Genomic DNA, 26,131 nt, shown 5'->3' on the forward strand with positions numbered 1-26,131 from the left:
AGAGAGAAAAAGAAAGTCTGTGATATTACCCTCATGAGATGTGTTAACATTATTCCAGTAATCATTTATTAACCTAAATTTTCTTTATTATTTAACTACATTAAAGACAATTTAGAGTCTAAACGACCAAAATTGTCTTTAATGTAAAGAGCAAAGTGATTTGCAACGTGAACTCTCTAAAGTTTAGAGAGCCATATCACGTTGCTACAACAACTACATCTCCCACAATCCACATGGCCACGCCCTCCTATAAGGGCAATGATGCTCTTTCTTTCCTAATCCAAGTGACGGCTCTAACCTTGTTTTGACTGTTGTATAAAAGGTTTCTCATCAAATTGTAGCAATATGTACACACTGTATAATTCAGGTCATTTTAATCTTAAATTGCAAAAAAAAAATCTATTAGTGCTCATAATAATATTTAGAATTTTGATCAAGCTATAAGTACGTAAAAAACCAAACACTTGCGTGCTTTATGTTGGTTTCAGAGGTACAGGGTTAGGTCATGGTTGGCCACGTGATTTTAAGCAGCTCAACCAGGAATCGCGCTGGTAAACAGGCCAGCGTGTGTTCTTCAACACTTCAGAGTAACTGTTCTTATTTTGGCCCGTAGGCCAGTTTCTGCTCCAGCATTTAACTTCCACCCAGCATGGATGAAAACACTTCGAAGCTGCTAGTGAAGCTCACTCAGGACGGACAGTTGGCCGCGCTGGAGAAACACATAACATTAGGCGGCTCGACTGCGGCGCAAACTGTCAGTGGCAAACACTTCGGCAAGTCGGGAGACACCTTGCTGCACTACGCCGCAAGGCATGGACACCTGGACATTGTAAAGTACCTGATAAAGAGGGTTGGCTTGGATGTAGAGGTGTACAACAACGACTATAAGAGGCCGCTACACGAAGCAGCCTCCATGAGCCACAAGGACTGTGTTAGCTACCTGCTCCAAGAAGGCGCCAAAGTGGACAGTCTGAAGAAGGCTGACTGGTGAGAAAGAACCTGTTAACGTGTTACTACATTACTGTAACCCTACTCCAAAAGGAAGGAGGAAGAAGTAAGCGCCATCTTTCCCGGGTTCACTTTAAAGCTGGCTTCGCTGTGGGAGGGGTTACCGCCCTTCGATAGCTCAGTTGGTAGAGCGGAGGACTGTAGAGGCTGAATGCTGACATCCTTAGGTCGCTGGTTCGAATCCGGCTCGAAGGAGTTATCTTTTTTAACTCGACAGAACAGTACAACTATAAACAAATGGCGTAATATTAGCTAAATATACCTGAAGGAGCGGCTTTACTTTTCTTTAATATACTTCAATAAATTTGTGTTTCTAGTTGGAAATCGAAGGGGCTTATTGGTAAAAATAGCTGACAATACAATACGTTATTACAATTAAATGTACATTATTTCAAATTCAGGCTTTACAGTCCAGCCCTGTTAAACACTGACTGTTCTACAGTGCTCAGACTGTATCTGTGTGCTCCGTTTGGGGTGTATTCAGTACGGTCGTTTAAAATTAACATGAAAGAAATTGTAATATTATTTTTTTCATAAGCTACTCTTAAAATGTGAAGATATTACACGTTGTATAATATGTTCCATGATTGTAGCGCAGGAAACAAATAAAAACAGGTCAGTAGGACAGCAGCAGCACATTATCTTTCCAACTTCACTCCATATTTCGCTTGGTTATCCACGCCCCCTAGTGGCTCTATCAGTAAGTACGGGACAGATCTTCTACATAGAGTGTACGAATATATCCACCAATTGCAGTAAGTTTGTTTGTCAGAGGAGATTTGTGTCTCTGCTCTCAGGACTCCGCTGATGATGGCGTGCACTCGGAGGAACCTGGACGTGATCCAGGAGCTGCTTTGCCACGGTGCCGACCCCACACTGAGAAACAAGGACGGCTGGAACTCCTTCCACATCGCCTGCAGAGAGGGAGACCCTGTGGTCATACAGCACCTGCTCCTTGTTGCACCAGACGTCTGGAGGACGGAGAGCAGGACACGCAGGACGCCACTACACACCGCAGGTGTCTGTACTTACAGTATGTGGAGATGTGACGTGAGGGGAAATCATATAACTTACACTTTCTCTGTTCATCCAGCAATGCATGGATGTGAGGAGGTGGTTAAGGTCTTGCTGGACAGGTATGTTGAAATTTTACATGGAGACTAATTCTGCTGCATATTTAACGCCAAATCCAGTCAACTCTGGATGCTGTCTGACTTTAGTTGTCAGCAGTTCTTACATATATAGCCCATGTCAACTCAAAATGCCCTAAAATGACAAATTCACAGTATAAAAATGTATTTAAATGTGACGCAGAAGTCAAAGGTTAGATAGATGTTATAAAATTTAAGTTGTTTTTTATGACACTGAAAATTTCTGCACTCTTAAATTTCTGCGACTTCTTTTGGCACAAATGTAGCTCCACCTGCTTGATGCTGATTCGCAGCTCACGGATAACTTTGTCTGACTGATCCTTACATTTACTGGTGTTTTTCCAGATGTGGCTACATGCCTGACAGCACTGACAGCTGTGGAGTCACGCCTTTCATGGACGCCATCAGGAATGGACACATCTCTGTGGCCAGGCTTCTTTTAGACGAGCACCAGGTGGAGGAAAGCAGTCCCCTGCAGTAATGTTTCTGCACTGACGTAGTTATATGTAGTGTCTCCACCTGACCTGTGTGTGTGTGTGTGTGTGTGTGTGTGTGTGTGTGTGTGTGCGTGCGCCACAGGCATCTGCAGCAGCTGCTGACATACTCGGGGCTCAGCCAGTGCACCAGGTAGCCGTCACAGGCCAGGATGAGGCTCTGCGGTTTCTGGTGAAGGACTTGAATGTCGAGGTGAACCAGAGGGCGACCAGCATCCAGCTCACCGCCCTGCATTACGCTGCCAAGGTCAGAGCAGGGATTTCCCTCTGGTCTCCTTCAGCAGTCTGGTGGGAAGCTTCGGAATGGTTGGGAAAGATAAATAAATAAGCGTAGGAATGTAAGGAAAGGGACCAAGATGGGATGACTTGAGAAGTTTCAGGTATTTTGCTGTGTTGTTGTGTGGAGTGGTTAATATTTACTAACAGCAGAGCCTCGTCATGGCTCAGCTGGTGGAGCGGAGGATGTCGAGGCGTGACGCTGAAATTCACGGGTTGCTGGTTTGAAGGAGGAATAGTTTCATCCTTCAGGAATATTACATTTATCTTTCCAAACCTTTGTGTCAAACATGTGGCCCGAGAGCCGGAATCGGCCCGGCAAACACTCTAATCCGGCCCCCTGCACAGCTTTGGGAAAAGTGCAGAAGTGCATCTATTTTTACTGTATTTTCATTCGTTTTCCAGCTTTTGATAAAGACCCATCCCCACGCCTGACGGTCATGCTGTACGAATTAAATAACGTTTTTCCACTGTGTGGGAAAACTGTGGAAAAACGTTACTGCAGTCAGTTCAAACTTTTACAAAAGGACATTTTCTGTGAACTGACAAAAATGTCATATTTTATAATTACAGGACAGTCTTCACAATGAACTAACAGCACTTTTCCTGTAGTTTGACCCCTTTATGGCGTAGTTTCACTGATGCAGTCCAGATGAGCTGGCTAAACAACAACAGCTGGTGATAAGCTAATGTTAGACGTGGGTGAAAAAAATCCCACTTTCTCTCTGATAAACAGTTTGATTACATTTACACATTGTATGAGAGGTCATTTTCTAAGTGTCCAACAATGTTTGATTCACTGATATTTAATGTTAGCTAACAGCAGCTAACAGCAGCTAAAGCAGTGCTTACTGATAGAAAAGTGCTCTTCATTACAAGAATTACTGGAGGCTGTTTTATGTCGTCTGTGATTGTAGCCATGAAGAGTGAATGAACAGTTTTCTCAGACTGCTGATACAAGACTCACATACCGAACATAACGAGAACAAAAGCCTCGAGGCAAAGCACGGGCTACAGATCCTTCTCCGAGTCGCACTGACATGCATCTCTTTCAGGAGGGCCACACGTCCACTATAAACACACTGGTGGAGCTGGGAGCGGATCCTCATGCCCGGGACAAGAAGGGGAGGACTGGTAGGATGACCTTCTCAGTGCCTTTATGTAAAGTTATTTTCTCTGACCATGCAGCTTAATCAGAGATAATTATTATCTGTGATTATCTAACAAACAATGCCATCCATGAAGTGTCCAGTGTGCCGTGTGTTCTGCAGCTGAAATACTGCTTTTGTTCAGCCAGTTGAAAACATAATACGGATCATGTGACGAGGGGAAATAACACGTGACCTTTTCTGGCTTCACGCACACTAACAGTCAGGATACTTGGTACACAGTGATGGACGTCAGCTGGTTACGTGAACACTGCGTTTGTCAGTCTGGTGATGAGTGAAGTTTTCATGGAGGAGGCGATGTTTGCAGCATATGGCAAACAGAGACAGGTCCACAGGCAGCTGCTTTCAAATGAAAATAATAGAAACATATGAGCAGTTTAAACACAATACAAGCTGAAAGCAGCAGTGTGAGTGTGTGAGCTTTGACATGTCGCTCCACTTTATTAATAAGGTTTTGCCTGTTTGATGTCGTGAGGAATAAAGGCTCAGAGTCGCAGCTCTGTCATTCAGACAGAAATGAATGTTTAGATTAATGCTTTGTTTTTCTGAGTAATTTTATTCCACGATTCTTATCGATGCTCATCAGGGAAGACTTTAAGAAGCCTTACGGTGTGTTCACACCGAACGCGATGGACGCGAATAAAACGCCCCAAACGCCCCTAATTTGACGCGTGTACATTCGCGTCTCAACGCGTGTCCAAGAAAAATCCATCGCGCGTCAAAATATCATATTTTGACGCGCGTGAACCGGAAATGTGGGAGGAATGTGGGAGGGAGTTGTGCCAGACCGGTATTTTTGCAAGATGGCAGCTATCGAGCTAGCGCTTGAAGAGAGAGTCTCCCTTCTCTATGTACTGTGGAGAGCAGAGTAGCGGCGTAAAGGACATCCTCGCCGTACCTGGGTCCATCAGGTCCTCCAGAGGCATGAGCAGTTTGGTGAGTTTCACCACTTGCTCCAGGAGCTGCGCCTGGATGACGGCCGATTCCAGCGCTATCACCGTCTCTCACTCGGCCAGTTTGAGGACCTGCTTTCCCTCGTCGGTCCCAGCATCGCCCGCCTAGACACCAACTACAGGCGCTCAATCCCACCTGCAGAGCGCCTGTCCGTCTGCCTGAGGTTAGTAAAACTATTTAATACGGTAGTCCTTTATTGATATCTGTGCTAATATGCTAATCCATCCAGTTATACACTGCTAACATGGATGTGCTATGCTAACAGTGAATGCTGTCGGTGTTTACTGAAAGCAAACTGTGGTACAGAGACGACTGTTTATAATATTTCTAGTGATACTCAGAAGGTCTCATCAAGCCCCGATTTAATTCGATTTATGCTGTTATCAGTGTTTGAATGATAGCATGGCTGTGGTGTCACATCAATGTATGCGCTCGGTGTTTGCTGATATCAAACTGTAGCATTAGGACCACTGAGTTAACCTTTGTAGTGATACTCACTCCTTTTTATTTAGACCTGGTTTAATTCTGGGATAGTTGAATATTTGTATATAATCCCTGCAGCTGTCAGACTCTATAGCAGGGGTCACAGCCTTTATTAAAACAGAGTTAGATAAAACTGTGAACAGTTTGGTTCATCTCTAGTTACATGGTTCTATCTTGATAAGCTGTCTTATCACAGATTAATTTTTCAAAAATATTAATGATTTAAGCAAGGAAAGGGCTACATGTCAACACACAACTCTTTATTTCTATTAATGTCTTACTTCATTCCTACCTGATTGACATGTTTAGGAATTATGAGTGATTGGCTCACTGTAGTTGTGAAAGTTGCTACCAATCAAATTATGATATGTTAAAGTTAAAACAAAACACAACTGTTTTAGATATGATCTAATATACATTTTGTAATTATCCTTATAATTACAAAATGTTTTATGTAAGATTTAAGTTTTGTGATTTATATCTGACATCACAAAAGTATTTTGGAATTTGAATGATGTATTTTGTAACTGCAGTACACATAATACTGATTTTGAACAATTTTGTCCAGGTTCCTTGTCACCGGGGACTCCTTCAGGACCATCGCGTTCAGTTTCAGAGTCGGTGTGTCCACGGTGAGCCAGATCACCCCCCAGGCAGCGACGTCCATCTGGGACTGTCTAGTGGACGACTTCATGGCTGTGCCTTCACCTGGAGACTGGCGGTCCATCACAGAGGGATTCCAGGAGCGCTGGAACTTTCCTCTGTGCTGTGCAGCTCTGGATGGGAAGCACATCCAGACAAAGGCACCCCATATATCATATAGGAGACGCACACATTGATATACACTAAATATTCATTTCATTTCTTTTTTGTGGTGCCCAAATTGATGCACCTGCTTGATTTTGTTTAAACAATTATTGCACACTTTTTGTAAATCCAGTAAACTTCTTTTCACTTCTCAAATATCACTGTGTGTGTCTCCTGTATGATATTTAACTGACATTTTTTATTGTAACAACCAACGATTTATACAGGAAAATAATGTCTATTAACAAGGTTGCCCAAACTTCTGCATCCCACTGTATCAGTATATTTTGTCATTAGTATAATATGAAATAAATTCTACATGTGTCAAGTCGTGTGCCAACATTTGCTGTGTAGTAGAACTGAGACATTAGTCATTATAAACATTTATTTGAAATAATATTAAAAGTCTCAAACAGAAAAACATTAAACATAAATATATAAAATATAAGAATTTACAGAGAGACAGGAATAAAAAGGACCAGCTGCTCTCCAGAGCAGGAACAAGGCTGAGGAGGAAATGCTCCATTGGAGACTGGTGTGGCCTCTTCAGGGACTCCAGGATGGCCAGCTCCAGCGCCGATGGACCGTCCTGGGACCCGTCCCTCATCTGCCTCGGAGCCGTCCTCCTCTGTGGGCCTGTAAAACAGCACAAAACACAAAGAAATGAGAAGGCTGCTACTAGATTTTAATTTCAACATTGAAAAAAAAAAAAAAAACAATAACAGGATATAATCAGATTGGTTGTAGATATTTAGTAAAGGTGATCACAAGGGAATCCCACCGACTAAAAAGGTATCAGTGCTTGCTGTACATATCTGTGGGTGCAGCAGCAGGAGCTCAGGGACTGGGGATGCTCTGCTGCAGAATCAGTTGGTTCTATCAATACAGTATTAAATGTTAACAGGTTGGATATAATAATCGTAGAGTAGACAGTGGTCCCTCATTTATTGCAGGGGTTCTCAGAATAACTAGCCCCTGGCCACGCACTTTATACACTGTTTTCCCCACACTCATGAACATTGGTCACAGTTCTCACAATTGATTCTCAAAGTGCAAACCTTTGTAGATTGCAAAACGTAAAAGTATTATTATGCCGCGGTTTGTCTTCATCTGCCCGCCACTTTCGTGCGCCTTTTTCCCTCACGGTGCAGGTGTCTATTTCCGAATGAGGCTCATAGTTATGGGTGTTTTTGTGCTGTTTTTTCTATTGGACGCGACGGTTATCAAAACCAAACGTGATAAATTTGGCAAGCGTAGCAGATTTGTCAATCAGGCTGCAGAATGCAATGCTGTACTGTGCAATAAAAAATCAGCGAAAAAGCAAAGCAGTGACGGATGAACAGCGGGACCACTGTGTGCTGTTTATTAATAAACAATAAAATATATTCCTAAATGACAACATGCATAAAAGCAGAACGGTATTTGTACGTCAGTGGGAAAATAGCGGTGGCTTGCTAGCTTTTGTGCTGCTTCCCCGGGTCAGTGAAAACTTTCAAAAGAGAAATGAATGAACTTACCAGGTTGCCCGATCTCTTCACATATCTTCCTCCAAGCTCGGTCCTTTTTATTCCTGTCTCGGTACTGAAAGCAGCTGGTGTTGTACAGCTCCGAGTTGTTTGCTACCGCATTGATTAGCCTTCCCCTCCATTGAAGTATGAAAGGCTTTGGCTGGATCTGCCCCTTTGACCTAGGTAACAGCCACGTCACCAGGCTCCTGATTGGTTGTCGCGGCGCGATTTGACGCTGGAGTTCAGATTTTTCCAACTCGAGCGGTAGACGCGAAACGCGCGTGGTTTTATTCGCGAGTCAAACGCGCCAGACGCGCTGCACTGACGCGCGTTTCACGCGTTTTGGCGTTTTCGCGACGCAAATCTGCTTCCGAATTTTCGCGGGACCCGCAATCGCGCGTCATCGCGCCTTTCCATTGACTTTACATGTAAACCTGACGCTCTATTCGCGTCCATCGCGTTCGGTGTGAACACACCGTTAGACCTTCCTACTGTCCGTGCACGGAGTTCTGTTCCAGGAATGATGGTGCTATATTCCAGAGAACTGATTGGTCAGTAGGCGGTAATCTCGTACCTACTGATTTCTTATCTCATACACATCTTGCACTGGAGCAGGTTATAGGGATGCAGCATCATTTTCCACGCCATGCACCGCTGCAGCAAGTGAACCAACATAAAAAATCCACCATTTTTAGTTTACAGGCTTCATTAAGCTTTGGTTGGACTCTTTGAAATAACGTGAAAGCTGCACAGTTAATATTGGGTGAACGTCTGTGACGGCTTTACTTCTCTTTTTGTCACTAACATCAAACAAAGAAAGATCTGTTCCTGTGTTTTGCATACACCTGTGCACGTCCCTCGTTTGCATTCATTCAGTCTGAAAAATGAACCTGCAGAGACTCATCAGCGCAGTGCTCCATAGTGACCTGTAACATCTTCAGCGTTACAGAAACAGCACCAAGCTTCTGAAATGGGAGAGTCGTCTGTTGGCTCTCATAAAACTCATTTACAGGAAATATGTCGGCACAGTGAATGAAACAGATTTGGAAACAGGAACAGAGTTAGTTTGTCTTTTCATTGTCATATGGTGATAATGTCACCACCAAAACTCAGTTGTTACAGGAAGCAGTTTTTTACTGCTGTTTCTCTTCTCCCAGCTCTTCACATGGCGTGCATTGGGCAGCACGCAGACGCAGCCAGGACGCTCCTGCAGCTCGGCCTCAAAGATTCTGAGGATGCGTCCGGCACAACCGCCAGGCAGCTGGCCAGGAAACCCCACGTAGTGCAAGTGTTTGAACGTGACCTGGCACACAGACCCTAATCAATCCTTGAAACATTGAGTTCTTAATTTATTGAAATAAAGAAAAGCTGAAGCCTAATAGTGTGATTCAAGTTATTTTGCACAGATTGTGTGGATTACAATAAAAACTCTCACCCTTGTGTTTGCTAAAAGACGCAGGTTTAGACATGATAATAATAATAATGGATACTTTATTGATCCCCATGGGGAAATTACTTGTTTTTCTCTGCATTTGACCCATTCACTCAGTGAAGCAGTGGGCAGCCCACTAAGCAGGCGCCCGGGGAGCAGTGTGTAGGGACGGTACCTTGCTCAGGGGTACCTCAGGGTAGCCGTTAAGTGGATTCGAACCGCCGACCTTCCGATCATGGGGCGACCACTTTACCTACTGAGCTATCCCTGCCCCCATGATCATGCTAACAGTAATCTCACTTTACCTGATAAACTCTGCATCCTGCCAGGACAGTTCGTGGCGACACAACACAAAAATGCAGCTTTCATTGTCGGCCACTACATTTGATACTGTTTGACAATCTGCTTGGCTGCCTGTTGTTTCTACTTAAAAATATGTTGGTCTTGGTGACTATCTATATGAGCTCAAAGCAGCCCACACACCGATGTAGGACTTGGGACTTTTCTGTTTGCCAACAGGTGTGTCATGCATATATGTTGTTGCAGCAGTTGAGCATATTGCCCACGCTATGCTCAATAGGCAAAGTTCCAATTCACTAAAAGTTTCTGTACATTTTTGAGACTGTGATGGAAACTATCACAAAGAAAATGAAGCCACAGCGTTTGTTTGCTGTAGTTTTTTTGTTCAGCTTCACACAAGCGAATGAAATGACACAGTACGTGTGTCAAATGTCTGTAATAATTGGCAATCAATTGCTATAATTGACAAGTAAGGCATAAAACCAATGGATGCACTCCTGCTAGAACCCTATGATTACAAGACAAAACACCGGCTCAAATTACAGCTACTATTAACTACTGGTGTAGAAACATGGAAAACGGGACTATAATAAAGCCTAACTCAGTGGACCAGAAATACATATGTTATCCTTATTGTACTTTAAGCTTCTGACCAAGTCCTCCAAGTTTTCCCATGTCACACCCCTGCTGATTCAGCTGCACTGGCTCCCCGTTAAATTCAGAATCCACTTTAAGATAAGATAAGATAAGATAACCTTTATTAGTCCCACACGTGGGAAATTTGTTTTGTCACAGCAGGAAGTGGACAGTGCAAAAGTTATGAGGCAAAAATTAGAATACAATAAGAATAAATACAGTACACAACTGTACAGAATAGAATAAAATAAAATACTATATACAATAAGATAAAAATAGAATACAAATACAAATACTATATACAACTGAGTAAAAATACAACGATGACAGAAAGGATTATTGCACTTAGTATTATTGCACATGTGTGGATGTGTGTGCTTGATCAGTTAAAGTCTTTGTTATGGAGTCTGACAGCAGTGGGGAGGAAAGACCTGCGAAATCTCTCCGTCCCACACCGTGGGTGCCGCAGTCTCCCACTGAAGGAGCTGCTCAGTGCTGTCACAGTCTGCTGCATGGGGTTTAAGGTTTTGACCTTGACTTTCAGGGCTCTGCATGGACAAGCACCAACATATATAAGTGAACTTTTACATCCATACATTCCCAGCAGGTCCCTGAGGTCATGTGACCAGGGCTTGCTTGCTGTCCAACACACGAGGCTGAAAACAAAAGGCGACAAAGCTTTTGGAACTGTGGCCCCCAGATTGTGGAACTCTCTCCCTTTGAGCCTGAGATCTGTGGACTCAGTGGTCGCTTTTAAAAAACAGCTAGAAACCCATCTTTTTAAACTTGCTTTTAGTTGATTTTTAGTTTTAGGTTTTAGCTTCTGTGAAGCACTTTGTGATTTTTACCTTGAAAGGTGCTATATAAATAAAGTTTTACTTACTTATGCTTAATGAGTGAGTCACATTTAAATATATTTGGCCGTATTGCGTTAAAACAGTTTATGAGATTGTTATTTAGCTGTGGATATGTCACACTACCTTCCGGCACTGGTAAGGTTTCCCACATCAACACAGTGTTTGGCCCATATCTACTTTGTCGGGTTCTGGTCACCCTACCTGATCCCTGCCGGCTGTAACGCACAGGTGCAACACTGTGCTTTGTGAAGCAGTGCGTCCACACCATTGGCCCACACAGGTACCCGGTACGACGCTTCTTCACGCCTCTTCCTGCAGTGACTGACAGGCTGAGAAGCCCCGCCCCGAAGGCGCCTGACGCTGAGCCGCAGCCCCTTCTCACTTGTAGCCCCGCAGATCTCCATTTTCTTCTTTCCTCATATTCCGGAGCGGAAGAGCAAAGACTTTTGGAAAAAATGGATGAAGAATACGACGTTATCGTTCTGGGCACCGGGCTTACGGTGAGAGAGAAAAACATACAACGCGTGGGCGTGATTTGCAACCTGTTAACATCGCGGTTAACGCTGGAGAAGACGGGGCCTAATCAGCAGGGTTAATGCTAAGTAGCTAGCTTAGCCGCTAACCGAGCGTGAGCGTTTACGTGTTAAGCAATGGAAACTAAATGAAGGCGCTAACCCCAACTACTAGCTCTGTGCTATCAGCAGCTGCTTTCAGTGTCTGAGAAAGATTAACGATAGCAACTGTTAACTCGCTCGAGATAAGTTGAAACGCTCAAACTGTTTTGTATCCTTAATAGGTATTGTAGTACCGCTTGAGTTTAATTAGCGCAGTTCATTGTGTGGATATGCAGAAACTGAGCGCCAATTAAGGCAGCTTTTCTCAGTCAAGATAAGATTAGCCTACGGATGAGTAGTCTGTTAACGTTAGCTGACCTACATTAAGCTATTTTATTAGCCTGCTAACGACGGAGCACAGTCCTGTTGTAGCGGTGTCATCGAATGTATTCTTGGGGTCGAAACGGTTCCCACCGCCGCTCGCCTGCTGCCAGCAGTTCTACGGCAGTGCAGCTATGTTGAGCTCGTTGAAGTGTCCTTTCAGCGCTGTTCTGTGCGGCAGTGCAACTAAACTACTACAAACTGAACAGCACTACGAATAAATCTCAGCAGGTTCTCGGGTTTAATAAAACGAGAAGCTATTTGGCATAGAGGCGCATTGGGACACGTTAATGTAACTGCAGTCGCAAACTTCACCAGCAGGTTGAAGTTACATATCCTGTCCGACTTTCAGTTCACTTTTACACCCGCCGCCCACCAAAAACTAACGTACCGAGTGGCGTGTGTGGGATTGGGGATGTGTAGGCTTTGTTTCTGCGGACTCTCTTTGCTGCTCGTACTTTTAAATAAAACGATTCCCTCGGACAGACTTCCTGACTTTGTTGTTTAAACATGCCGGAAAACCAGTGGTTAGTTTGGGGCTTAATCACAAGCCAACTTGCTGCTTGTACCATTGTCGTCACCACCTTGTTGAGTCGCTGTACAGTGACGTGTTTTTGAGTTGCTTCAGCCCAGGACTTCAGCACAGCGGGTTAACTTTGAGGACTAATACTGGGTGTGGTTCCAACAAGGCTGAGGAACTGAAAGTACACTGCCAGAAGCCAGTTTAGTTAGAGCTGGTGGCCAACCACTCAGAACCACAGCAGACTTGAAGACTGAGGTGGCATAGTGTAGTTTCACACGGAAGTAGTTGAGTCTGCAAATAAATGACTTCACTTCTGTATTCTGCCACCTTCCCCTTCTCCTTTTCTGCTACAACACAGACAAAGGCGTTGCTATGTTTACTAACTGAGCAGGTTATGCAGGAATCTGTGCAAGCCCTGCCACCAGGAAACTTCATCTGACTTTGTTTCCTGTCTCTGGGGCAGATGCTTAATTAGAAAGGGATAGCTGTGTTGTACATGGCAACAATTAGTCTTAAAACGTTTGTAAGTGCACGGTAACAGCTGTCACTGTGAAGTGTACTCTGTGCTCTAGGTCTTAAATGGAAATTGTTAGGCAGGCCTTCTTGGATTTTGGGAGGTTTATTATGCAGGGGGCAGGGGGACGGGGTTCCCCATCTGTCCACTACTGACGACACATTAGAGGAGGGGCTTGGCACAAGATGCCAAGCTCTAAGTGTGGCCCGGTCCTCATTATGATGCTGGTAGTTGGAGTAAGCAGCTTTTAGACTCCAGCCAGGAGATGTGAGTAGGACAGCATTTAGTTATTGAGAAGTATAAAGAGATTGTTGTGACAGCTCTACAAGTTGATTGGCCCAATTAAGCCAGTGACAGTGTTTCTATCAGTGGATGAATTGATGCTCACCAATTTGTGGGTTTTCTTACAGTTTATAGTTTGACATTAAAACCCTTCATCAAACCAGCAGTCCTGATAGTTTAAACATAAGTGTGTTGTCATCTGAGATGGTGATAAAGGATGGAGAATCTAGACTACGGGTGACTAAAAGGCGTTTTGTTGAAAAGACTGAGGCATAATAATGATAATAATAATAAATGTTATTTAAAAGCACCCAAAGACACTTAACAATGGAGTAAAACACATAGTAGAACAATGACAACCAAGAACAGTAATTAGTTTACAGTGAATATGCAGATTTGAACAGATGGGCATACAAAGTTAGGCATGTTTTGCCTTCGATTCACTCGAGCTGTCCCTGGCTGCTCTCTGGCTCAGTGGGTGGGGCTCAGGCATCTCCCCCTCACAAAGTAAACCATGTGTTACCTGAGGCTAAAATCTGTGCGTGTGTTTTTATTTCTTTTTCGTCCCAATGAGTGAATAACTGAAGAAGAACGAATACAAGTGAAGGGCAAAGATGCTCTTCACATCTCAGGTGTAGAAACATTTTAGGTGGGAGCTGAAGAAGAGATGGGAAATCCCATTAACTGCACAGTAACCTCATACCATACGAGGAAGTCTGTTACAAACTCAATGACACTATTCATTCTTTTCAGTTACGTGACCAGTGCAGAGCCCAGAGGACAAAAGCAACAGTTAAAACTAGGGCTGGGCGATATATCGAGTATACTCGATGTAACTGTCAAGTATAAATTGGCATGGCAATATTAACCCCCCCGTGGCCCACTGCACTCTGTGTTTATATACCACCAGATAGGGAAAAATATGGCGGGAGCTTCAGACGAGCGAGGGAATGAGACTCGCTGCGTTTGGATTTCGTGAGGAGGATGCAGAACACAGTGCGGTCATTTGCATTAATGCCGTAAAACTATTGCTGCTAAAGGTAGCAGTACTACGAAATTATTCCACCAGCTTAAAAGTCATCTGCTGCAAAATGAAGACCGTTTCAAACCTGAGGCATGTCAGCGTCTCGCCACACACTAAGGAACACGCTAAATAAACCAGCTGTGACACCTGTGACTGCTCTTAGTCGTTTTTATAGTCACTATCTAGACTTTTGTTTCTGTAATTTGAGGTCAGCAAAATGTTTTTATTCCCATTGTCAGGTAAACCATTTCTCCATTTTAAATAACTGAGTTGATGTGTAGGAGGGATCTGCAGTGTTTGCAGAAGTGCTTTACTTTAAAAGATTGATAGTTAAAGTGCAGTAAAAGTACTCAGTCACAATAATGACTACAGGTAACTGTAGTGCAGAGGCATGATGGAACACAAGACTCCACTTATGAAAAGTAGCTTAGAAGTAAAAATAAGAGAATTTGAAGCACTGCTGATAATCTTAATGAGTCAAGTAATACAGAAGTTATGGAACTGATACAAGATACTCGGGCTGAAATGTTCGGGCTAAGACCCTCAAGAAGAAGATGAAATTCAGGCTAGGAAAAGAGGAGGGATTCTCTTCTGCGAGGAGTACACCGCTGTAGACGAGACAAAATTACTGAATACAAAACCAGGAAACTGACTCAACCAAAAAGGAAGCAACAAAGGGACTTACTGAAAGGCACCGGTTAGTTTGTGGCTAAACAAACTTAAAGCAGAGATGACTTGATGGGTAAAAGAAAAGCCTTAAATATAATCCAGATTCAAGGCTCTGCTAAAAGTCTGCTGTAAAAACCAAAGGTGAAGTATAACGTGGGTTGTGGTTGAAAAGCTGAGGGTCACAAACTGCTGACCTTACACGTCCTCTAACAGGCCAGTGTTTTGTTAGGTTGTAGGTGTCAGTGGTGTGTTTGAGAATTTACTGATGAAATGATGAAGTTATACAAAAAGCATAGAGATTGTAAAGATGCGTTACACTCCGCATGTGCTGCTGTAAAATGCTGTCATAAAGGAGAGATCCTGTGGATGTGGCACTTTCCATTCTCATTTTATAAGCCCATCACATGTTTGCATGTAGACCTTTAATCTGCCCGTGGCGGTGCTGGAGTCAACCGCACAGTGCAGTTTATTACTATAGAGTAAAGCTTTATCTTTGTCTTAATCTGCATTTGTAGGTGATCAGATTAAATTCTGATGAAAAATGCCTGAAACAGATCTTCAAACTGATGTCTTGTTTTATCCAGCTGGCAGGCTCGTTAATGGTCACATGACATGAAGAAAATCAGTCATATATCCACAACTGACACCAACTTTGTACATTTGTAGGTCTTCAGTTAACTTCTTTACATTATTAGTAAATTAAAAGTCAGGTTATATTTAAGACATGTGACTATGATGTTTGAGAAAGCCGTCCAGATGGAGTCTTTGTTGCCCCCGACTACCCCTTCCCTTCTTCGTGTGTTAAATATTGAACTGGGACTCTGTCACTGCTTGTGGTGGTGTAATGTTTTGCCTGACAGTACAGTGAACTGGCACGATTTCCCCTCTGTCAGCATGAATCCTGCCGCTGACAGTCCTCCGGGCCTCTCTCAAAGTCGCAGTTTTTATAGGCAGCAGCAGGTTGGCTTCAGTCACGTCTCCTCAGAGGAGTGGCTGTGCCACATTACAGCAACTCTGGCCCACATATTTAATTTTATTTATTTGGTGTGTCTGCACGAGGCTTTGAGCAGTCGTCACGATCCAGTTTCACTGGAGCAAATGAAACTTTCTTTGGACAAACGTGCACAGTGTTGCAGAAATGATGCCGAGATGAGTGAATGAGTTGGTAGCAGGGCGTTTATAGTTTTGCATGTTTTAAATTTTCATTTTGTTTATCCAGTTTTTGTATCTTTTTTAAATTAAAGCGCAACATTGTTTCCATTTTTTTTCTTAGATTGTAGTTTTTGTATTATTTCAGTTTATTTGTATTTTTAACTGTGTTTTTTTTTTTTTTTTTTTTTTTTTTTTTTTTTAACAGCTAGTTTTTGTGCAATGGATATTTTCATGGGAAAGGTGGTTTACCAGTAAGCTGTAGTATGGTGTGTACTGGCACAGGTGCTGTACAAGTTGACAGTAAGCGTTAGGTGGCATCAGTCAGTGCTGCCTTAGTTTGGTTGGTATGTAAGAAACATTCTCCTGAGCCTAACCTTTCATTCAGTAGAACAACTTGTTTTAGAGTAAAATCCAGTCACATGATGCTCACACTGGTGGCTAACTTCTACAAGGCCTCAGCTCTAATCTTATTGAGTTTGGGTGGGAATTCCACTGTGGCAATTCTTATCATGTCCAACCCTCTGAAGCCCAGTGGAAGCAGCACTCATCCTCTCAGCTCTGCACAAACATGTCAGACATGTTCGGTCAAAGTTGGTCTTGTGGCAAATTGAAAGTCATGGAAACAGTAACCCGTGGGACATTGTAAAGTACAAATGGCCGAATCGCGTAGTGAATTACCGTAACAGAAACACTGCTTTTGTTTTGTTTAAAATAAAAAAAGCTGCAGTTTAACCCTACGAGTGTGATGGTAGACGACCTGACCTACTGAGTCACTTCACACATTACAGACTGTTGCTAAAAGTATCGAGACCGACAGGAAGTGATGGGAGGCAAAACTGACATGCAGAAGGTTAGCTGCAGAATCAGGGAGGTTACACTTGCATGGTATGTGTTACGGTCAGGATGAAGGCGTAAATCTGTTGTTGTCTGACAAAATTTCATTTCCTGAATTGGCTGCATTTTTAAAAAACAGAGATTTGTTGGTGTAACTGTATAGATCTTAGTGTTTCTGCATGTGTATAAACATAACAGCACGTGCTGGACTGCAGTAATCGAGTTCTGAACCACCAATGAAGTAATGTTTCACTGCAGCTGCATGCAGTTGAGCTGCCCTGGTAAATACAGCTATTCCTGTTGAGTAAATCATTTTTATTATTAGTGTTTTTGTCATTATTATATCCTGTAACTCGTGTGTGAGGAAAGCACTCTGAAGAACTCTGTGGTTGATTTGAGTCTAACTTCTGTACTTCCTCTCCCAACAGGAATGTATTTTATCAGGCATTATGTCAGTGAATGGGAAAAAGGTTCTGCACATGGATCGCAACTCCTACTACGGAGGTGATAGCGCCTCCATCACACCTCTTGAAGACGTAAGTTGACCTCCCACATCTCTGATTTCTCTTTTGTATTGAGTTGGTTGTTTCACCACAGTGATGTGGAGTTAGGATGAACGTTTGTATTTTAAGGCTGGTAATGGCTTCTTTTAACATGGATCCATTTTGTTCTGAAACGCCACACGTTCCTCTTCTATCCAGCAGAGGTGGTGATGATAGAATTAGCATATTTCATTTTGTGAGAGTAGGAAATTAAGATGCCGCTGTGAAAGTGGAAGCTGTTGCCTGTGGGTCAGATGTTATGTGTCTCACTACAGCTCTACAAGCGCTTCAACCTTCCCGGAAGCCCTCCTGACTCAATGGGAAAAGGCCGGGATTGGAACGTGGACCTTGTCCCTAAATTCCTCATGGCCAATGGTATAGTTTCCCTGATCTTTGGTAGACAAGAAACGATATAATAACTGGGCAACGATTAAAAGGATCCTTAGATGTGATAACGATGAACGTTTCCATGAATGAAAGTATCCCTTTGTTGCAGGTCAGCTGGTCCGCATGCTGCTGATCACACAGGTGACTCGCTACCTGGATTTCAAAGTGGTTGAAGGCAGTTTTGTGTACAAGAAGCCCAAAATCCATAAAGTTCCCTCTACGGAGACGGAGGCCCTGGCATCCAGTGAGTCTAGTTAAATACTGAACGGTTTAGTGGAAGGTTGTTTTGTTGCTCTCGTTATGGATTTCCTCCTTTTCTAAACTCGTTCTCACTCAAAGGTCTGATGGGGCTGTTTGAGAAGCGGCGCTTCAGAAAGTTCCTGGTCTTTGTTGCCAACTTTGATGAGAATGACCCCAAGACTATGGAGGGTGTCGACCCAAAGAAGACGACGATGAGGGAAATATACAAGAAGTTTGACCTGGGCCAGGAAGTCATGGACTTCACCGGTCACTCCCTTGCTCTCTACCGTACAGATGAGTTAGTAGCCTTCTTTTGTCTTAACAGTGTCTGTAATTGGGCATGATTATGATGGCCTCTGCTGTGAAACGCTGCAGCTTGTAGCATTTAGATTGTTCTAATTGTTCTGCCCTTAGTTACCTGGATCAACCCTGCATGGAAGCAATCAACAGGATAAAGCTTTACAGTGAGTCTCTGGCCCGATATGGCAAGAGCCCATATCTGTACCCACTGTACGGCCTGGGAGAACTGCCACAAGGCTTTGCCAGGTAGGGGACACTTTCCATTGTTAGACACGTGTGATGAATATTTTGTTTGTACCAAAAAGATGTTAACTGTGGTTTAGGGTTGGATATTCTGCTTCATAGTCTGATATCTATCCTAACAAAGTTGTCACACTGTTTGTAGGTTTTGGTTTCATTTACCTTCCTGCAGTGAGTTCTGAAAGTTTAATAAGCTACAGTATAGGTTGCTCCCTTATTCACAGGGGGGTTGGCACAGCAGGTGGCACCACGTTTTCAATCTGGCAGTTTGGCAGATTAGATCCTAGTTCACCAGTCCTAGGTTTAAACAGAGCACTTGTTTTTACTCTAACTTTGATATATTGTAATATACGCAGCCTTTCTCTTTGCAGCAGTTATTGTATGCACACAGCCCGGTCACAGACTTCCAGTGTGTGAATGTGTAAAGTGCTTTGAGGTCCTTAGGGACTAGTAAAGCGCTTTACAAATACAGGCCATTTACCATTTGTAACTCATCCAATGTGACGACACTCAGTCAAATCCTTCATTCAGAGCACGTGTGCAAACCAAACTCTGTGAGGAGACCACAGTAGAGTTAAAGCTGAGATGCTGGTTTACATGTGAGCTTGAGTTAAGGAGGAAACTCAAACTACACATTTTCATTGTTATTTTATTTTTTAAGTAAGCATTTTTATTTGAAGACAACTTTTTATATTTTTCAATACTTTGTTTGAGTGCACGACTGTCAGGCTGCTTCAGAATATACTGCGATGACTAATAATCCACATGGAACTTGATATGTTGGACTTTTTGTTTGAGGACGTTTTCTTTAACTGGACTTTGTTACATTGAGGTTGGGTGTGGTTTTGACTCTTGAATTGTGACTCAATTTCCAGGCTTAGCGCCATCTACGGTGGGACGTACATGCTGAACAAGCCAATAGAAGAGATTGTGATGGAGAATGGGAAGGTGGTGGGAGTCAAGTCGGAGGGGGAGGTGAGTAACGCCGGTCCCAGTAGTGCTGAAGGCACAGCCAGACTGGTTCCTCCTTTTATTATGTTCCCCTATCCTTAAGAGTAGAAAAGCGCTGTATTAGAACCAGCATCTGCAAAGACTGTCTCAGGGACGATCGTGGCTCAACAGCTGGCAGCTCGTCTTGTAATCGGAAGGTTGCCGGTTCGAGCCCCGGCTCGGACAGTCTCGGTCGTTGTGTCCTTGGGCGAGACACTTCACCCGTTGCCTACTGGTGGTGGTCAGAGGGCCCGGTGGCGCCAGTGTCCGGCAGCCTCGCCTCTGTCAGTGCGCCCCAGCTGTGGGTACAATGTAGCTGCCATCACCAGTGTGTGGATGGGTGGATGTGTAAAGCGCTTTACAAATACAGACCATTTACCATGTTTTGCTCTGATGGAGAATCGCAGTGACAGTGATTGGTGGCCACCTGGATTAATGGCGTTTTATAATCTTAATGTCCCTGCAGTTGCTCTTTGGTGTTGTTCACTACTTTAACTTTTTGAACATGTTTGCAAATCACAGATTGCAAGGTGCAAGCAGCTGATCTGTGACCCCAGCTACATTATGGATCGTGTCACCAAAGTGGGTCAGGTGATCAGAGCCATCTGCATCTTGAGTCATCCTATAGCCAACACTGGCGACGTAAACTCGTGCCAGATCATCATCCCCCAGAATCAGGTCAACAGGAAACACGGTGAGCAGCCAGCCTCATGTTTAGGCCTTTAGGATCAAATTTTCAGTCAGCTGTATAGTGTGCTTGTATAGTCAGACCTTAACGTCCTAACTTGCGTAGTAAGTGAAAATCCTTTCATCCCCACACCCCAACCTTCCACACCAAGCATCCACCCGATGTGCAGTCACGTTCTCGAGATGCACGTCAGGTTTTACTTAAGGCTCAGATCTGATGCAGGGTTTCAAACGTCTAACATCAAAACGTTGGCCACTGGCACTAAATGACAACATTGAATGTGACACTAACTTGAGTTTTTCTTTTGCAGACATCTATGTTTGTATGATCTCCTTTGCACACAATGTGGCTGCGCAGGGTAAATACATCGCCATCGTTAGCACCACAGTGGAGACGGGTGAGCCAGAGAAGGAGATCAAGCCAGCCCTGGACTTACTGGAGCCCATCGAGCAGAAGTTTGTCAGCATTAGCGACCAGTATGCACCCACTGACATTGGGACTGAAAGTCAGGTATGAAGATGAAATATTGTTTATACTATTACACAGTTTGTTCTTGACCGTGCCACGGTGACCTACCAGAAAGTTAGCCCTGCCAGAAACACTTCTGTTGAGTTTGTTTTTGCCTTTTTCCAGTGTTTTGTGTGCTTTCACACCATTTTTCTGTGTGCTGGTGTTTTCTTCAGTTTGACCTCCGACCGTACACTTCCCAGTATTGCTACTATTGCCAAATACCCACAGAGGAAAAACGTGTCATTCCAGGATTTTTCATGCATGTGTCCGTATCCCTCATCTTCATCTGTATTTCCCATCAAGTATATCAATCTCTGAACTTGTGGAGATGTTTTTTTGTTGTGAATGTTTAAATCTCAGTGCTAACACAGTGGGAGTTGATGTCACAGTTAAACCTGACTAGAAGTGTTAAAAAAATGGTGTCAGATCCAGACTGGGCTGAAGTCTGTTTCTGTCAGTTTCCAGCTTGGATCTGAATGGCATGTTTAACATGGCTAAAGTCAGCGATGCAGTTAATGAAGCACACAGCGTTGGTGTCTTATAGATGTGTGACTAGCACATGGCCGTATTTATCACATGATAAAGGCAGACTTGGTTTAATCTCTGTGCAGTTGAGCTGATTTGTCAGAGTGCACATCTTCAACAACTGCATGTTATCCTTCTGTCGTTAGCTTTAGCTTGTAAATCTGCCTACAAGGCTAAAAACCAGTCGGCAGATATTGTTATTAAATGTCCTGGACATGACTGCAAAGTTCTGCCATATATCTGTGTGCACTGCAGTTTCTTTACTCTAATGCTGGGTTTTTACACGAGGCACACACAACGTGCTCGATCAGCTCCGCCCACAAAGGTTTACAAAGCCATTGAAAGCTCCTCTGTGACCACAGAAATAAAAGGAGGATACTTTTGTAACTAATGATTTGTAGTGTGCGTAGTTGACATGAAAGAACGCACTGCGTGCTCTTACTGCCACCTGGTGAACAGTTACAGTTGAACATCTCGGGCGCTTTGATTGGACTTCTTTTAGTTCTTGGAGACTTTGCTCTGTTGTTGCTTCTACTTTGTATGGATGATTGTTTTGCTTATTTCACGATGTTTGCTCTGTGACGTTAAGGCACACTTGGACTTTTGTTTCCCTCTAGATCTTCATCTCTCGGTCCTACGATGCAACAACTCACTTTGAGACCACCTGTGATGACATCAAGGACATCTACAAGAGGATGACAGGCTCAGAGTTTGACTTTGCTGAGATGGAGCGCAAGAAGAAAGACACCTTTGGTGACGATGATTCGTAGAGGCAGCCAGTCCTGCAACACTCTGATAATCAAAGACAACGGAAATCTTATAAAAAATAGAAAACTTACACAAAAAAGTAAAGACCAGTGGGCTGACTGATTACTCGAGTACACAGTTTGCCCACTGAAGAAGTTGATGATGCATAGAGAGAGGCGGTATAGTTTTGTTGGATAGGGTTCAGGGAGAGCGCTATGCTTCTTCACATCATTCAGGTGGGTGTTGCACTAAATACTGGTTATATCTAATAGACAGTTAATACCCTACATTTTTCTAATTCATCATGCTAAGACGATGCGTAGTCCAAAGATGCCAAATGAAACGATTCATAATCAATAGTATCTGGAAAAGATGTACACTATATACTCGGCTGATATTTTGTATATGCAGGTGTTCTTTTCGTGTCAGGTTCTGTGAGTTGTGGCTTGGCATCGTGTGTCTGTATTCAGTTGTGGTGTGTTGAGCTGAGTGTTCCTCACAGGATGTGGCAGTTCCTGCACTTTCAGGCCGGTAACAGCACCGTGCGAGGCAGCACCTCAGCATCCACATCATATGGTCCGGTTTTGTAAAAGTGCTTTAGTGGTGTATGGGCTAGGTCTTCTTTCTTTGTTTGATCCCCTGATTGTGCGACAGCATACAGTAAGTCACAGGCACGACTGTAGCTCAACATGAACCTCCTGAACCGGTTTTCAACACTTTGAGTTACTATAATGCATCTGAGAAAAATGTATTAGTTCCTGTATTACCCAAAATAATCAAAGACCCGAGCATTAACAGCAGATTGATGACACATGTAATTGCTTAAGAAGGACCAAATGTGTACTGCAGCAGTATTGAACTGATGGGAGCCTTGTGATATCTGGTTTTGAACAACTGTTGTTAAAAAAGGAAGGAAAAAATTATCTTGGGGCTCAAATGATTTCTGTACTGCAAAGTAAAAAAAGAAAAACTTTGTCAAAATCCAAAGCTGTGTGAGATTTATTTATTTTAGTAGTTTCAAGTATGCAGCAGGCTTTGTAATGTCTGCTTCTACACATCCTTACCCTGACAACATTTGGTAGTGCATCATCATGGATGAAAGCTCAGACTTGTAATACTGGGTCATCAGGTAAAAACACATTTCCATGGATCTAACGCACAAACACATGCTGATGATTCGTGCCAAGCTGAAGAAACTAAAACACGAGCTTCTTGGACACACAGCAAGTCTGCTTTCTTATGAAGGCATCTGTGGGACAAACGTGGTGACGGAAGGAAAGCTGAAGCTGTCCAAGCACCGCTGTAGCCTCGGATCACCCACCGCAGTCGTCACACCTCGCTGGCATCACTGTAAACGAGCCTTTAACACCTTAAAGGTAGGTAGTCTATGATTACTGACTCGCTTTAAGAAGAAAAGTTCCATGTGACCAAACTAGGAAATGGATTTCGACACTTCCGCGTTCGCTTTATGAGTCTGCAGAATCCTCGGTTCGTCTTCAGATCGCTACTACAATTCCCAGAATGCCGCGGTGGCTTTCCGTTCGACTCTGTAGAGCGCCGTGTGTGGTAACCTGTAATCATGGAGGTGACGGCAGCCCGCCGCTCGTTTCTGTGCGACATCGGTAAGCATCGTCAGCAGTTAACGGTTTACACCTCAGCTCATCCACAGGAACGGCTAACGTCCGATTATAACACCGTGTGTTCGCTGCCAAAAGCGGGTTTAACCGGGAAATGTAGACGGAGAATAACAGTCCCGTCAGAGGAAGTTCGGCCGCTGCACAGACCAAGTCATTTGGTAGCTAACCGGCTTAGAGCTAGATGACATGCTCGGAGTTCCTCTGTAAATGAGGAGCAAATGCGACATTTACAAGACTACACTCGAACTAATGGACGTATGTGCTAAACATGATGAATGAGGCCAAAAAGACGTCGTTATTTCTGTAATAGTCTAAGTATTGCCCTTGTTCATATATTAGTAATGGACACTTTGCCATGACACTGATGGATACTGACAGAATAGACTTATTCCACCCAGTACTGCTGCCGTGGTTACTGGGTTTACGCATAATGGAACTGGTTAATGGACGGTCTCTTTGCTGTTGTGCTCGTGTGTGTGTGTGTGTGAGGCTTCTGGGCAGACCGCACTGCTCTGCACGAAGCAGCATCCCACGGCAGGACTTTGCAGTTGAAGCAGCTGATAGAAAACGGAGCGTCCGTCAACATGGTGACTGTGGATAACATCACTCCTCTACATGAAGCCTGCATCCAGGCTCATCCAAACTGTGCTCGCCTGCTGCTGGAGGCAGGAGCCCAGGTGAGGCACAGCTTCACTCTACAGGCCGGTGTAGAGTCTGGGAGTCGCGCACCTTAACACAGCGGGTACAAAGTGATGCTCTCTGGTGCAGAATCCCACTGCTGGGCAGCAAGAGGCACTCCCTCTGTGACAGCCTCACAAACGATAACTACTCTTTGTTGTTCAGGTCTTAACATGGCCCTACAATTTTGTAGATTACCTAAAGAATAGCTAGATAATGTTCTTCTGTTTGTTCCAGGTGGATGTACGCACCATCCATGGTAGCACGCCTCTTTGTAATGCTTGTGCTGCTGGCAGCCTGGAATGTGCCAAGCTGCTGCTGGACTATGGAGCCAAGGTGAACCCGTCCCTCACAGCCCTCACTGCCTCACCGCTCCACGAGGCCTGCATACAAGGTAAACCTTCAGCAGGAACAACACTCTGCCATGCTGTCACGTGTCTCCCTATGAACAACGCTTCACATTCCTCTCAGGTAACCCCCAAGTTGTGAGACTGCTGATAGCCAGCGGTGCCAAGCTGGAGGCATTTGACGTCCACTTTGGGCCTCCCCTTCACATAGCATGTGCTAAAGAACATCTGAATTGTGTCAAGGAGCTGCTAACTGCAGGTGTGTTAAAGGTGCAATGTATGGTTGTTTTATTTCCTACAGAGAGTGCTGCAGCCAATCAAAGCTGTCAGAGGGTGAGGGGCGGGTTCATTCTGGATCACAGGGCTGAGGCAGACAGCTGTTCACTCATGCTAACAGCATTTAACCTGTGCATGTCTTTGGACTAAGACCTTTACATGATTGTGAATTATGCAGGTGCTAATGTGAATTCAGTGAAGTTCCATGAAATGGCGTTGCATCACGCAGCTCGGGTCGGTATGGTGGAAATGATTGAGCTGCTGGTGGAGTTTGGGGCCAATGTGTACGCCAGCGACAACCTGGGAAGGAAGCCTATAGACTACACAACACCTGCATCTCCCTCGTACACCTGCCTCAGGTTTTATGAAAGTAAGGTTCTGCGTTGTGTCTGACTTACAGCAAAAACATTCAAGTTCTTACGTTCTTGCTCTTTTTTTTGCTTTTGAGGCCTGATCGTCTTATTAAAACATTTGTTGTTGACAGGTAATCCTTTGAGCCTGCAGCAGCTTTGCAGGATTGCTGTGAGGAGGATGCTGGGTACCAGAGCATCGGAGGTCCTGAGCCAGCTGAATATATCCCACCGCATCAACAGCTACCTCCAGTACTGTGATCGTCCCATATCCCTACAGACTTACACATGAACATTTAGTGTACAAGGTTTAAAATGCCCCCTGAAAAATGTTTGCCATTCAGATGAAACACGTGTAACCAGGATGAAAATCTCTGTACGGAGTCAGTTCAACACTGTATGTCAAATTAAAGCAATTCATTGCTGAATGAGAACACGTATAATCTATATAAAGCTCTGTTTCAGCACTCTGACAATTTCCAACACATGTATAACACATAAGGCAATTTCCTTTATCGGCTCAGCTGTGATGGCCAGGGGCCTGTCAGCTCTCTCTACTCCACATTACGCGACACTGGCCAGACTACCAAAAGTACTCCAAGAGCACATCAGTGACTCAGGTCAAGTTATTTTACCCTGCTGGGATAATAAGCTGGCCAAAGGAGG

General features: G+C 43.9%; 3 protein-coding genes, 1 long non-coding RNA gene and 1 other non-coding gene across 8 annotated transcripts; all 5 read left to right on the top strand.

Moving 5' to 3' along the window:
- The first annotated feature begins 508 nt into the window (after positions 1 to 508).
- Positions 509 to 9,248, top strand: ankrd16 (ankyrin repeat domain 16). The gene is made up of 7 exons (XM_085436695.1): positions 509 to 987; positions 1,806 to 2,026; positions 2,102 to 2,144; positions 2,505 to 2,613; positions 2,739 to 2,900; positions 3,985 to 4,063; positions 9,008 to 9,248. Exons 1-7 carry the CDS (start codon positions 650 to 652, stop codon positions 9,169 to 9,171), a joined length of 1,116 nt encoding a protein of 371 aa, XP_085292821.1. The 5' UTR covers positions 509 to 649; the 3' UTR covers positions 9,172 to 9,248.
- Positions 1,116 to 1,203, top strand: trnay-gua (transfer RNA tyrosine (anticodon GUA)). The gene is given in 2 exon segments: positions 1,116 to 1,152; positions 1,168 to 1,203. It is a non-coding gene; the product is annotated as a tRNA-Tyr (tRNA).
- On the top strand, positions 4,701 to 6,670 carry LOC146688708 (uncharacterized). The gene is made up of 2 exons (XR_014915983.1): positions 4,701 to 5,215; positions 6,104 to 6,670. It is a non-coding gene; the product is annotated as an uncharacterized LOC146688708 (long non-coding RNA).
- A 2,166-nt stretch (positions 9,249 to 11,414) lies between the features above and the next one.
- On the top strand, positions 11,415 to 23,164 carry gdi2 (GDP dissociation inhibitor 2). The gene is made up of 10 exons (XM_085437536.1): positions 11,415 to 11,575; positions 17,437 to 17,544; positions 17,826 to 17,925; positions 18,047 to 18,181; positions 18,277 to 18,475; positions 18,592 to 18,723; positions 19,593 to 19,692; positions 20,230 to 20,401; positions 20,706 to 20,905; positions 22,048 to 23,164. Exons 1-10 carry the CDS (start codon positions 11,531 to 11,533, stop codon positions 22,198 to 22,200), a joined length of 1,344 nt encoding a protein of 447 aa, XP_085293662.1. The 5' UTR covers positions 11,415 to 11,530; the 3' UTR covers positions 22,201 to 23,164.
- Positions 23,165 to 23,604: 440 nt separating this feature from the next.
- asb13a.1 (ankyrin repeat and SOCS box containing 13a, tandem duplicate 1) lies at positions 23,605 to 25,918 on the top strand. Of its 4 annotated transcripts, none has more exons than XM_085437540.1 (6): positions 23,605 to 23,799; positions 24,304 to 24,491; positions 24,730 to 24,886; positions 24,976 to 25,098; positions 25,294 to 25,485; positions 25,600 to 25,918. In XM_085437540.1, exons 1-6 carry the CDS (start codon positions 23,757 to 23,759, stop codon positions 25,755 to 25,757), a joined length of 861 nt encoding a protein of 286 aa, XP_085293666.1. In that variant the 5' UTR covers positions 23,605 to 23,756; the 3' UTR covers positions 25,758 to 25,918. The 4 variants fall into 4 exon arrangements, with proteins under 4 accessions (XP_085293666.1, XP_085293667.1, XP_085293668.1 ...); XM_085437541.1 differs by having other exon boundaries at positions 24,316 to 24,491; positions 24,964 to 25,098; XM_085437539.1 differs by having other exon boundaries at positions 23,611 to 23,799; positions 24,964 to 25,098.
- Positions 25,919 to 26,131: the final 213 nt, after the last annotated feature.

This window comes from Copadichromis virginalis, linkage group LG17 (assembly GCF_057382275.1).
Source record: "Copadichromis virginalis isolate Kocher_CV1m ecotype Utaka linkage group LG17, C_Virginalis_male_GT1.1, whole genome shotgun sequence".
Taxonomy (NCBI): domain Eukaryota; kingdom Metazoa; phylum Chordata; class Actinopteri; order Cichliformes; family Cichlidae; genus Copadichromis; species Copadichromis virginalis.

Coding starts and splice junctions, on each gene's coding strand:
- ankrd16 (XM_085436695.1), top strand. CDS start 650: ATGGATGAAAACACTTCGAAGCTGCTAGTGAAGCTCACTCAGGACGGA. Junction 988..1,805: donor AGTCTGAAGAAGGCTGACTG/GTGAGAAAGAAC, acceptor CTCTGCTCTCAG/GACTCCGCTGATGATGGCGT. Junction 2,614..2,738: donor TTCTTTTAGACGAGCACCAG/GTGGAGGAAAGC, acceptor CGTGCGCCACAG/GCATCTGCAGCAGCTGCTGA.
- gdi2 (XM_085437536.1), top strand. CDS start 11,531: ATGGATGAAGAATACGACGTTATCGTTCTGGGCACCGGGCTTACG. Junction 11,576..17,436: donor TTCTGGGCACCGGGCTTACG/GTGAGAGAGAAA, acceptor CTCTCCCAACAG/GAATGTATTTTATCAGGCAT. Junction 18,476..18,591: donor GCTCTCTACCGTACAGATGA/GTTAGTAGCCTT, acceptor TTCTGCCCTTAG/TTACCTGGATCAACCCTGCA.
- asb13a.1 (XM_085437539.1), top strand. CDS start 23,757: ATGGAGGTGACGGCAGCCCGCCGCTCGTTTCTGTGCGACATCG. Junction 24,887..24,963: donor CCACGAGGCCTGCATACAAG/GTAAACCTTCAG, acceptor CATTCCTCTCAG/GTAACCCCCAAGTTGTGAGA. Junction 25,099..25,293: donor CAAGGAGCTGCTAACTGCAG/GTGTGTTAAAGG, acceptor TGAATTATGCAG/GTGCTAATGTGAATTCAGTG.